Below are 12,567 nucleotides of genomic sequence, written 5' to 3'. Positions count from 1 at the left end.
TCAGTATCTTTCATTTATTTTAGTTTTTTTCATTCTAAATATTAAAGTTGATGAAATGTAATGACACGTTAGTGTGCTGTTTCTAAAGACCAGAAAAAAAGGCTAATATTCTCGCTTGAACAACTACAAAACGTCGCCGATATCACGTCAAAAAGTATATGAGTGAATCTTCCATACGTACAATTAAAAGTCAAAACAAAAAGATATCTGTAAAAGTTCAGAACTTATTTTCGATATTAAAGCTTGCAGAGTCTAAGCAAAGTAAATAGTATGAAAATGGAAACTACTCTTATATTGTGGATTAAAGATATCAATAAGATAGGCCGTTGATGCCTCTAATAGAAAAGTTATTAAAGAAAAGGTGAAGCAACCGTATGTAAAAATGTGTTAGATAAGAATAACGATCTGATCATGGAGCATAAACCATCATTTTAATATCTCACAAATATTATTACTGTATCTACTCTACAGTACTATAATAGTGCAGCATTTTATAATTACTACATACTGTGTGTACCGTGTTTTATTTTGTGTCTTTCCCTACCGTTGGTGATTCACGTTGTGCATCTTTAAGTATTTTAAGCTGAATGAAACAGCTTTTTTCATTTTTTAAATACAGTAAAAGTTCTGTTCTTTACACAAGAAACTAATGTATAGTTGAGGAATGCTTGAAAGCAGTTTAAGGAGTGTTTACAAATGTCTAAAAAAATTTGATATGTTCCTAAAAAATTTGAAAAACATACATTTTTCCACAACGCGAAATTTCGACTTACGCGAGGCGTCTTGGAACGCATCCCTCGCGTAAGTCGCTACTCGACTGTATGTACTTTATGTTAGCAAATCGATATCTAAGGTAAGTTTTAGAATTTTAAAACAAAATAATATTAACCCCGTTTTTATTTCTTTTTTTTTTTTTTTTGAATGAGACAATGCAAATTGCAACTTATGAACAGTGACAGCAAACACCAGTTATTTGTATATTATCATAAACCTGAGCATTCATTCATGTTGAAAGCAATATCAAACAGCTCAGTTACAGCTTTAAGAGACTGAAGTTTCACATTTATTTTCGGCTCATCTGTATAGAATAGCCTTAACCAATCTGCAGGCAAATACCTTCATGTAAGCGTCGAGTGTATCTTCACATTGGTAGCCAAAACTATTTTAGCATACCATTAAGAGGTCCGCAAACTTGGTACGGCTCCACCTCGAAAAAGTGAAGATAAAAGCTGCAGTAAATTTCTTGAAAATATACCATGCCAAAAAATTTATCGTCAGGTATTGCTTTCAATTTCACCTTAGCTCCGGCTATAGAGCGGAAATTTGAGGATTTAATTATGTAACCATCTCCTAATGTATTAAAATACTACTTTTACAAATCCTTTTATTATTATCAATGTCATATGAAGAGAGGACATTTCCGGGCTTATTGGCCGTGGTCTAAATGAAAACCACCAAACGTTTCGTCGAGCTCTGCGGCTGACATCATCGGTGGATGGATTCGAAGTGACTTCGAAGAAAATATCGGACATTTCAACAGCAGAAAAAGATTTTAAACAGAAGATGACGTTTCTGTAAGTAAACATTGTCACTTTAAGTTATGGCAAATGTTGACAGTAAACGGAGCTTCCAAGACTCAAGAAATCCCTTTTGTGCAAAACCTATTCTTTCTTTTAAAAGAAATGTTAAAAAACATTTCTTTTAACAACACAATTCTGTTTTATTTATTTTTGAACATTTAACTGAAGCATAATTGATTCTTATTTTTCTTACACTATATTTTACTCACAAATTACATTATTATTTTAACTTATTTACTTTATTTTTATTAAATTTATAAATACATGAGCCCTCATTTCTTAATAAACTATAATGATTCATGGTTTTAACAGAAAAAGAAACTGATGCAGAAAATTTTGACGACAATTTAAAGGGAATATTTTTCTATTTAAGGTCAATTTTGGTTCTTAAAGGTTTTTTTTTTTTTTTTTTTTGCATTTTTAAGGGCGATTTTATTTTAAAGGAATTTTTAAGTTTCAGACACCCTATAGTCCTGTTTAGTTACAAACAAATGACCTGAAGCAAAGCTTATATTCGACGAGCACGACAGGTAGCGACCGGTTGGTTAATCACGTCACAGCAATGACGTCAGCGGTTACTTACCGGTTGTTCACGAAACCATGCTTCATCGAACGCTTTCGGTTGATCACCGGTTACTTGCGCAGACATTACGCAGACGAATAACACGCAGGTGAAAAATACATACAATTGGTCAAAAATGTCACGTGGTTCCATCAACCACTCAACCAGCTAGAGTTGCTATCGACCGGTAGATCAACCGGTCAGGCTTATAAAACGACATCGGAAGCACCAGTTAATCGGTAGCTCTCAAGAACACTGCGGTTAGCAACCGGTTACTCACTGGTCGACCGGTGAGGTTCGTCGAACGCAAGCAAAATGTGGCCGGAAAGGGAAGGGGAAACTGGAATAACATTCCATTTCAAATACTCCATGCACTTCATAATCTAAAGTATTTTTTTTCGCACTAGGTACGTGCACAGAAATTTTGGGGCCCGTCACAAATGACTTTTACGGGCCCCCTTCTATATTGTTTACCCCAACGTCGCTAACAAACATTTCACTCTTCTTTTTCAAGAATCTAGGGCCCCTTCAGGCTCGAGCTCGTGCCAACAGGTGCCCTTTCTCCCCTCCTACTCCCTCTGCACGCCCTTGTTCGCACCCATAGAATTTGCATGTAAAGTGGTCACATCTGGTGAAAAATTAAGTAACCAAAAGCGGTAGATCGCACTTTGCGACATGCCTCGCATTCTTTTGCAGTCTACATAATCTTAAACTAGTTCCGAGTGTTGATACAGATATTTAGATAATGCAATAATAATGAAAAAATTTATTGAAGTAAATCTGCTTCACATTTTGGTCCAGAAAAACTTTTTGTTTGATTATTAAAAACAATAATAAATAATAATAATATGTTTACCTTGCAAAGCAGCGTGCGTCACATGGAAAGACATGAATAAAAGTATGAAGAAATGGAGCAGCATAGCAGAAGGGCATTCGGAAAAAGCTATCTGGAAAAGAAATAAAAACACACTCAAAACATTTCAAGATTAAATAAAATGGAACCTTTCAATTTAAGTTACTATGCGGTGCTCGAAGGATTCAAAATCATTAATGCATTCATTTACCAAAATAATACTGTAAATTATTCCTGGGAATGATTAAAACTAATTTGCATGGTAGGTGCAAATACAAGTCCTCGAGCCTCCAATTAGACTTCCTTCTGTCGGGCAAAGGGGCTTTCCACAAATGATATCACAGTTTTTTTCAACATATTTGACCTCCTCCCCTCAAGGACGGATCCAGAAATTTTTCAAGGGAGGTGCAATTGTTTTGTTTTACTAACCCTTTAATCCTGGTTTGCAAATGTTGATCCCAAATGTTTCGGACTTCAATTCCAAAGCATTTCCGGAGGAGAGCAACGAACCTCTCTTCCCCTAATTGCATCATTACAATGATCGCCTAAAACTTCTTTTTTTTTAATATCAACATCGAAAAATTACCATTAGAGAATCCCTCAAGGGAAAGACGAACGTCCCCATCGTCCCTCCCTTGTATCCGTCCCTGTCTCCCCTTCTTTGTCACTAAGTGTTACACTTCAGCCAGTAGCGTAATTATGGTGTCTAAGCGCCCCTGGCGAACTAAAGAAATTGCTCCTCCCCCCCGCCCCCAGGGTCGCCCACATTGGAAGTCAATTGTAACCTCCAAAAAAAAATTTTTTTGTTTTTGAACATTTTGATTAATTGATTCGACAAATAGGAGGCAGCATTGTATTTTTTTTTTTTTTTTTTTCTTATTTTCTTTTTTAGAATTGTTTTCAATGATGCCCAATGTTCCTTCTCAGCAGATGTTATGTATGTGTTTATTTATATATGCCCCCTCCATCTCTTTTTCCTGCGAGTTTTTTTTTAAACTTTTTAAAAGTATTTTTCAAATTCGATGATCAAAAAAAAAAAAAAACCCTCTTAATTTGTTTTTACACTTAAGAAGAAGTGTGGCTCCACAATTTCTCTCGCCCTGTCATAAATTGTCACAATTTCATATATCAACCTCAAAGCGAGACATAATTTGTTGACGTCCCAAAGTTAAAAAAAAAAAAAAATAAATGAAGAAAAATGTTTATTGAAACTTCTTAAAGTAAAAAGTCTGAATGTAAAAAAATCCGACTGTCATCAAACTTTTGTGTTTTTTCGTGTTTTGTATTTTGCATTTTCGTTGATAAAAAAAGACCTAAAAGTTACGGTTGAATCTTTGTAAAACACAGTATCAAAGAAAAGAATAACACTTTTTTTAAAAAAAATCAATTGAGAAAAGAGTAAATACTAATTTTTAATAAAGTTTTAAAATGTTTCACAAACCAAAAATGAAGATAACTTTTAGGGCTTAAAAATGTTAAATGCATTTAAAATAAAAATTGGACATTCAGTGCCAAAATCAGAGCATAGTTACATTAAGACATTTGAATAAACAAAATCAACTAAAATCTCCCAATTTTTCGCGTTTCAGTGAGGAAGAATATTTTAACTTTATAATCAGTTACTACGTTTCCGTATAGATGGCGCCACCAAATTGAAATTCTTGCAATAAATACACGGTGGAAAACGTCACAATTAAAAAAAATAATAGTCACTTGATTTTTTTTGGGGGGGGGGGGGTGATTTCTTTCTTGTCGGGATAGGTTGATCTGTCGCTCTGGAACAAGGAGGGCGATGCACATTTCTGTAGAATTTAAATGAGTCAATGAGTGCTATATTACGTCCCTAAAAGTGCGACAAAGAAATAGATAGTGCAGAGAGGCATAATATTCTTTAACAAATTTTGTGACAAGAAGAAAATAAAAACATCACAGCGCTTCTAATGCTAAATGATCCACGATTTTTTGCTCTCTTTCCTCGATTTACACTGAAAACAAATCTTTGATGGTTTCTGAAAGGCTCACTCACTGCACTGAGAGTAATTGTTCTCATTGTATAAACAAAAAATTACTTGTGCCATTGTAATCAGTTCTTGGGCTCTTATTTCATACTTTTATGGGTTAACTCGTTAAGGGCCAAAACACGAGCGAAAATTACTTCCAAGAAAAATTTATCATAAAGTCACTAAAAAGTTGATAACATGTGTAATGAATAAAAATTTTAGCAAACAACAATAGTTGAAGGCAAACCAGACATTTCGAATTTTTCAGGGGGAGGGGATACGCCCTCTACGTGTATGAACATTAATTTTTCATAGTCGGGAGGGAATTGACCCCTATAGTTGAGTGTAGTTTTTTTTTTTTTTTTTACTTCTTTAGTCCCATATGGTCAAGTACAATTTCTCTCGGGTTCTTTTGCCAGATCAAGCCACAGTCCCTTTTCCATTTTCGTCGAGTTAAGAAATAAGTGAATAAAGAAAGTTTTAGTTTAGGGGAAAATTTGGTTCAAATGTGGTTTCATTCGGCAAAATTCGGACTTCCATTCAGCACATTCAGAATTTACAACCTCTTAAAAATTTAAGTTTGGGGCACACCTGACTACACTGAACGTTTTGTTCAGGGAAAACTAACGCGTTTTCTCTGCAATCACAAGACACTGGACGTATGACCCTTTTTTTTTTTTTTTTTTAAATCTATTTTCCAGATCTAAAAAATCGTAACGTACGTAACGTAAATCTTAAGCAGTTATGCACGTTATTTGGACTTTCTACACAAGATATTACGGAACGATATAAATATGGATGTATTATGCAGTACCCTAAAAATAATTCCAAACGTCCGGACCTTGTCTTTTCCGGTTTCCTGCATCAAAAGAAGATTTTCTTACCGGATATCGCTGTCTCGAAAAAGAAAAAAAGAAAAACTTTCAAAACCTTCGAGAAGGGTTCAATGACTCCAAATTAATATCATAATATGTTTCCGTAATTATTTTATACTCATCCGTTTTCATGTTCGGGTTACCTTTTTTTTTCCCAAGAAATTCAGAACCACAAGAATGAAAAATTTATTGCCGATTGTATTTTTTTAAATCCATTTAAGAATCCAATTAAAAATAAGGGAGCGTTGGTAGGAATGGCATAGCAGCATTTAAGGGAAAGAGCGATTCTCGAAAAAATGTCTCGTGCGTATTGCTAAGTTTTTTATCTTTTCCAGCAAACCAAAGCCTTCGAAAAATAATGCTGTTGGGGACTAATACATGCTTTAATATACTATCAAAGCATAACATCACATATTTAATACAGTAGAACCTCCATTAAGGGACACCTCCGAATAAGGGACACCTCTATTTAAGGGACATTTTTTCTGGTCCCAGTCCCTTTGAATCAAGGACGGATCCAGAAAGTGTTCAAGGAGAGGGCGATTGATATTTTAACTGACCTCTTACGCATGTGGTTTACACATTCCTGCCGGGGGGGGGGGGGCACGGTATTTTTATGCATAACAACTATAGTACAATGATTTAGACAAATAGTCTTCGAAATTATTCCTTTCTTTTTCTGCAGAAAGAGGTGTTCTAAACTTTCATTTTAGAACTTCTGTTTCGTAATAATTTCAGGGGAATGTCTCGAAAGAACCTCCCTCTGGCATCAGCGAAGGTCGTCTAAAATTGCGCTTTTTGAAATTTCAGTTTCGAAAAATTACCAGAGGATAGTCACTGAACCCATTGTTTCCTATAACATTGCCCAAAAATTCTAAAATCTTGTTTTTCTAACTTGGATTTTTTGCAAAATGCTTTCAAGCTTCTTATCCTCCTAACATCGCCTAAGAGCGTCTATAATTGCCTTTTTGAAACTTCAACTCCGAAAAGTTTCTGGAAGGGAGATTCGACTCCATTCCATTTCTTTAACATCACCAAAAACAGTCCACACTTGCATTTTAGGACTTCAATTTGGAAAAATTGTCAATGCATGGTCCCTCAAGGGAGGGGCGATCGCCACCATCACCCCTCCCTTGTATCCGTCCCTGCTTTGAATAGGTACTTCCATGTATTACCTCTAATTAAGGGACACTCTATTTAAGGGACAGTCACAAAGTAAAATAATAATAATATATCAGCGCAAAAGAGAAAGTGACTTTAACAGATTTCAAGTTTCACTTTTTCCTCTAAAAATTAATTGAGGGAAGTTTGACATAAACATATCGCTTGTTTGGAAAAAGAGTGCCACAATATAAAATTTTAGATTGTCTTTTTTTTTTCGCTTAAAGGCTCTCAAAGGACGTTATCTCTTTTGGAAAAGAATGACAGATTTTTTGCTCGAATATTAACCACTGAAGAGTACAGCAAACTTACTTTTATTAATGCAAATTGCATGAAGAGTTCAACTTCAAACGCTTCTCCTGTAAAATTTCATTTCTTCGTATTGTGGAACTCTTCTTCCAAATGAGCGATATGTGAAGGAAATAAGTAATGTATTGTAAAAAAAAAAAACTTGCTCTCAACAATTTATTCAAGTAGGTTCAAGACCGACGGAGAGGGCACAGCAACTAATTTGCTTTATATATAAAACTTAAAATTTGGACATTAATTGTAATTCACATAGTGTTACATTGTAAATTACACAACATAAAGCAAATACATGTAATGAACTACTTCAAAATTATTTCTGATGGCTACAAAACTTAGCCATTACAAAATTTTTGATTAAATTTTAATTAATAGAATAATATAAACTCAGAAATGTGAATAAATGTGGATTTTATTTAGCATAAATGAAACATTTTCAGTATTTAATCTTAATTATTAATAGTTAATGTTTTTTGTGATATTATATTACTAAGTATACGGCATGCATCAATTCATCCACCTCCGAATAAGGGACACCTCAATTTAAGGGACAAAGTGTCTGGTCCCCTTAGTGTCCCTTATTGAGAGGTTCTACTGTAAATAGTTACTTGGATAAAATAGAAAAACTTAGCGTTACAAATGGGACATTTTTTCGAGAATCGCCTCAAAACATAAATTAAAAAAAAAAATTATTTCTTGATTGATCAGTACATGAAGCAGCTTTAGACTCTTGTATGATAATTTTGTTCAACTCTTCAACAAAATAAATAATATCGTTTTCCACCTTCAACTCATCAGAATGGGAAGCACAAAAAACTTTTCACGGGTTACATGGCAATCTTAGGCTTCTCTCTATTCGTTACGGCGATGTAAAGGGAGGAAAATGAATACCAAATTTTTTAATTCGACGGCAAACAATACTATTTAAGCATGGATTTTCCTTTCAAATTCTCGCACGTGTTTCTAAAACTCAACTATTACGAAAACGATAAAATGACATTTCGTGAAAGTTCAAGGCTGGTGCTAATGAAGCATTAAAATTCATAAAAAAGACCGAAAGATATTCTTGTCTTTATTTTAGTTTTTCTTTTATTATGCAGATTTTCAACGGAATTCGCGCGTAGTCGGAGTACAATGCTATACAATAATAATAATAATATTAACAATAAACAAAAACTTAAAGTAAAAAGGAAAATGCCAAACTTTTAGGTATAAGCAAACCATCAGATAATATTAATACATTTGCGAAGCATTAACAGCATTAAATATTTAATCAAGAACAAACAATATGAATCATAAATAAATGTTGTAAAATCAAAAAAGGGGATCTACTGCAAGTAGAAAAAAAGCAGGTTTAATTTTATCTGCAGTCAACAGGGAAAAACTTCGCCAAGTGGGACATCTTTCATGATTTTCGAAGACGATGATAAGTGGCGCTCTACTGAGTTTCAAAAACAGCTAATATGCCTGAGGTTTAATATTAAACTTTTTTATCTGTTTATTTGAATTTATTTGTTGATTTATTTTTAGTTTAAAATATTTATTTTATTTTTATTTTACTTTATTTTATTTTAATTTATATAATTTTATTCTTTTTTTTTGTGTATATGTGTGTGTGTGTTACGTGTGTAGCACGGAACTTTTCAAACAAAACAATAATAATAATAATTTTAAATAAATACATAAATAAATAATTTTAAAAAAACATGAATAAAATAAAAAAGGGGCGAAAAGGAAGAGTTTTTTTTTTTTTTTTTTTTTTTTTTTTTTTGAGGGGTGGGGGAAATTTGCGCCATTGAACATAAGGGGGGATGGGCACCCCTTTAATAGGCGGTAGGGCTTCTGCTTCGTTGTGTAATAAAAATACAACCTGGTTAATACTACCTACTTATATTAGCAAGCTTTGGAACTTAGTAGAAGGCCAGATATCATTGTTTTCAAAAACCGGCGAAGATGTCCTACTAAGATACGTTGTTCCGGTTGGTAGTAAATTTTTCATTGTCATTGATCTACACAGAAAAACCTTACCCATACTAATAATCAAAGTTCATCGGCTTTTTAGCTGACTCTAAACTTTTGTCCAACACCTATAACTTTTTAAATATTTTTTTTTTGTTTTTATTTATTTTATTTTATTTTATTTTGTTTTATTAATTTTTATTTATTTAATTTTTATTTATTTAATTTTTATTTATTTTATTTTAATTTTTTTTTTATTTATTTTTAATTTTTATTTATTTAATTTTATTTCAATTTATTTACTTCATTTTTATAATTTTAATTTAATTTATTTATTTATTCTTTTTGCGAGATCATTTATTGACCACTTGTTATAATACATTAATTCTCAAATACTCCGATACCTCTTACCTGTAGTGCTTTTTTGTACTGCTTATCTGTACCAAGTATTAACACAGAAGACAGAAACGCCTTTTTGATAAACTAGAGCATCTAAACAACAAAATTATTTTTTAGTCCAGAAAAACAAAAGGGGAATGACAGATATGACAGCGAAGATGAAGGACAACATTGAAGCTGAATTTAACAGATAGTTATCAAAGGAAATTAGTAAAAAAATATCTTGCACTGTTTAAGATCGGTCATTGCCACTAGTGCTACTAAACTAAAGATAGGGGCTTATCGGTTTCCGCTAAAGATGCTGAAAAAAAAAAAAGCACAAAAAGCTTTTAATCGTTCGTAACGAACTTCTTACAGTTTCAAAGCAAGTCACCATTCATGATAATAATATCCAAATTGTAAGAATAAAAGATTTTCAGCCATTAAAATTTTATTTAACAGGGGTGTCCAGTTTGGGGAGGGGGTCATGGCGCAGACTGGGGGGGGGGGGGCTCTCGCTCTGGGACGATCTTTATGGTGTTTAGAGGGGGAGGTGGCGTCCTTGCTCTTGGGGGGATGGGCCCACTTGCATTTAATGTAAAAAATAACCTTTGTGCTTGAAAAGAAAAAATGAAATAGCATCGTTAAATTGCAAAAAGTACAGATCACTGCAGACATGTGTGTCAAGGTTACAAGATACCTTTTTTTAATGCAAAAAAATTGATGAATAAGTGCAACTTATGGAGGAAAAAATGTCCTACAACAGATGGATGCCTTTTAATTCATAAGCATTAAAAGAAATGGAGAGGGGGATTCCTTGCAGGTTCCGAAACACGTGTCTGCAGTTATCTGCAGTTTAACCTTGTTATTTATTTTTTACTAGTAACATATTATTGGAATGAAATTAACAAATTAACATTTTCAACCCTTTAAGGACAGTTTTTTTGCGGTAGAGTTAGAGAGTTTTTTATGCATAAGACTATTAAATAGAGACGTAAATGGCAGATATGTCAAAGTTGACGTGCATACGGAATTATCTAAAATAATTGAGCAAAAAATGTAAAATGTCCAGTGATTGCCTTAGCAGTTGACTTTATTCCTCTACAAAAACATCATTCTTTCAGCTGTTTACTATCCACAAAAATCGGTTTCTTAATAAAGTTTCACTACACTATGCACGTGTTGAGTTTCAGTATAGATTCTCTTTTTTTGTCGAGTACTATTATACTGCGTTTGCAGTTCTCTGCGGTTTTTACTTTCACGGTTTAAACAATTGAGAAACGTTCATCGGAAATATTGGGCTGCTATTGCGTCCAATTTCAGTCAGTAATATATTTTGCAAAAAACAGGAACATGTTCCACTAAAAGTCAGTAACCTGCCTGAAATTTTGTTAGAATCTTTCTAAAGAAGTCCGAAATTTCCCAGATTAAATCCAGTTATATCTCTTAAACCTTCAGAGAAAACTAAGGCAAGTTTAAATAATTGATTGGCACCTTCCTGATTTACCAAGAAATTTCCAGAAGCATTATTGCAACCATGATCAAAGCTAAGACAGAGTTGCAAGCTACTACCAAGAATCTCACTTGCCTCCAAAGCTAACAGAATCCGGAGACTTACTACCTTCGCAAAAACATTTTCTGAATTGCTAAAAGATGCACGAATGCAAACTTTTCACTAGTATGAAAAATGTTTTTTGCTACTGGTTTAGAGGTTGACTGAGCGTGTTTATTAAGTGTATCGGCTTCAGTTTAATTACAGCCGGTCTGGATTGACTAAGCTCCCAACGGGAGCAAATAAGTCACTGGATAGCTGCAGCTTTGCGAGGCAGGAATTGCAGGCAAGGAATATGTTTAGTTCTTGCTTGCAATTATTCGCGTAGCTTTGGTCATGGTTTCGCTAATGCCTCTGGAGCTTTCTTGGTAAACCAGGAAGGTTCTAATCAAATACATTAAACCTATTCAATTTTTTCAGAAGAATCACGACTGACTTTAACAGGGGAAATTTCTCAGTATTCCAGGAAGGTTACTGTATTTTATCGGAAAACGTTCCTGGTTTTTGTAAGATATGTTACAGGTTGAAATTGGGCACATCAGCTGCCTATTATTTTCCAGGAACGTTTCTGAATCGTTTTTAGTGTATTCGCTCTCATTGGGAGCTTAAGCGTAATTCAGACAGCATCCGCACATCACGTTTTCCACGTCAATAGGGCCTTACGTTTTCCGAAAAGGGAGAAGCATTCATACTTTGCGAATGCGAGAAAAGCGCATGTCAGTACTCTCACCCAATAAAGAGAGTGCGCTCATCTTGTGGAGACCAATGAAATGCGACTCACAACTCTACGGACGTCAAAGCCGTCAGATATCTGACTTCTCGTCCCGTCGACGGGTCCCGTACAATAAGGCTTGCTGTCAATACGGCTTGCTTGCTGCCGACCAATTTTTGATCGGCAATGCCGATCAAAAATCGGTTTCGGGGAGAAAAAAGCAGAGCTCAGTCTATTTGGATGGGCCTTAAGCGAACTGATGCCAATACACTTAATAAATAAACTTAGTTAATTTTTAAACTAGTAGCTAAAAACATTTTTCACTAGAATCAGGAGTCTGCATTTGTGAAACTTGTAAAGATTCCGGTAGCTTTTTGACAAAAATACTTGATTTTCATAGGAAATTTGTGAAAACCTGTGATATTTCGAAACGTTCCCCGGGAATAATCAGGGACGTTTCGGAATTTTTATACAGCATAAGAATTATTATTTAAGTGAAACTATTGAAATGAGCAGACGCATGCGTCTTGCGCATATTTTTAGTCAACTGATATGAGCCGGGCGGCAATTTGCAAAAGCTAGATTTAAGTGCACGTCCCATCTTATCAAAATAAAAGTAATGTAGTGAC

General features: G+C 34.1%; 1 protein-coding gene across 2 annotated transcripts in view; it reads right to left on the bottom strand.

Moving 5' to 3' along the window:
* Positions 1-12,567, bottom strand: part of LOC129225132 (relaxin receptor 1-like) — a 377,647-nt gene that overhangs the window by 49,971 nt on the left and 315,109 nt on the right. For both annotated transcript variants that reach the window (XM_054859692.1, XM_054859693.1), the window contains exon 3: positions 2,999-3,089. In XM_054859692.1, coding sequence (XP_054715667.1) covers positions 2,999-3,062 — 64 coding nt within the window. In that variant the 5' untranslated portion in view covers positions 3,063-3,089. The remainder of the gene's footprint in view (positions 1-2,998; positions 3,090-12,567) is intronic.

The sequence above is a fragment of the Uloborus diversus genome, chromosome 6 (genome assembly GCF_026930045.1).
Source record: "Uloborus diversus isolate 005 chromosome 6, Udiv.v.3.1, whole genome shotgun sequence".
Classification (NCBI taxonomy): Eukaryota; Metazoa; Arthropoda; class Arachnida; order Araneae; family Uloboridae; genus Uloborus; species Uloborus diversus.
Note: the sequence above shows the minus strand (reverse complement) of the source record. Positions and strands in the feature narration are given on the sequence as shown.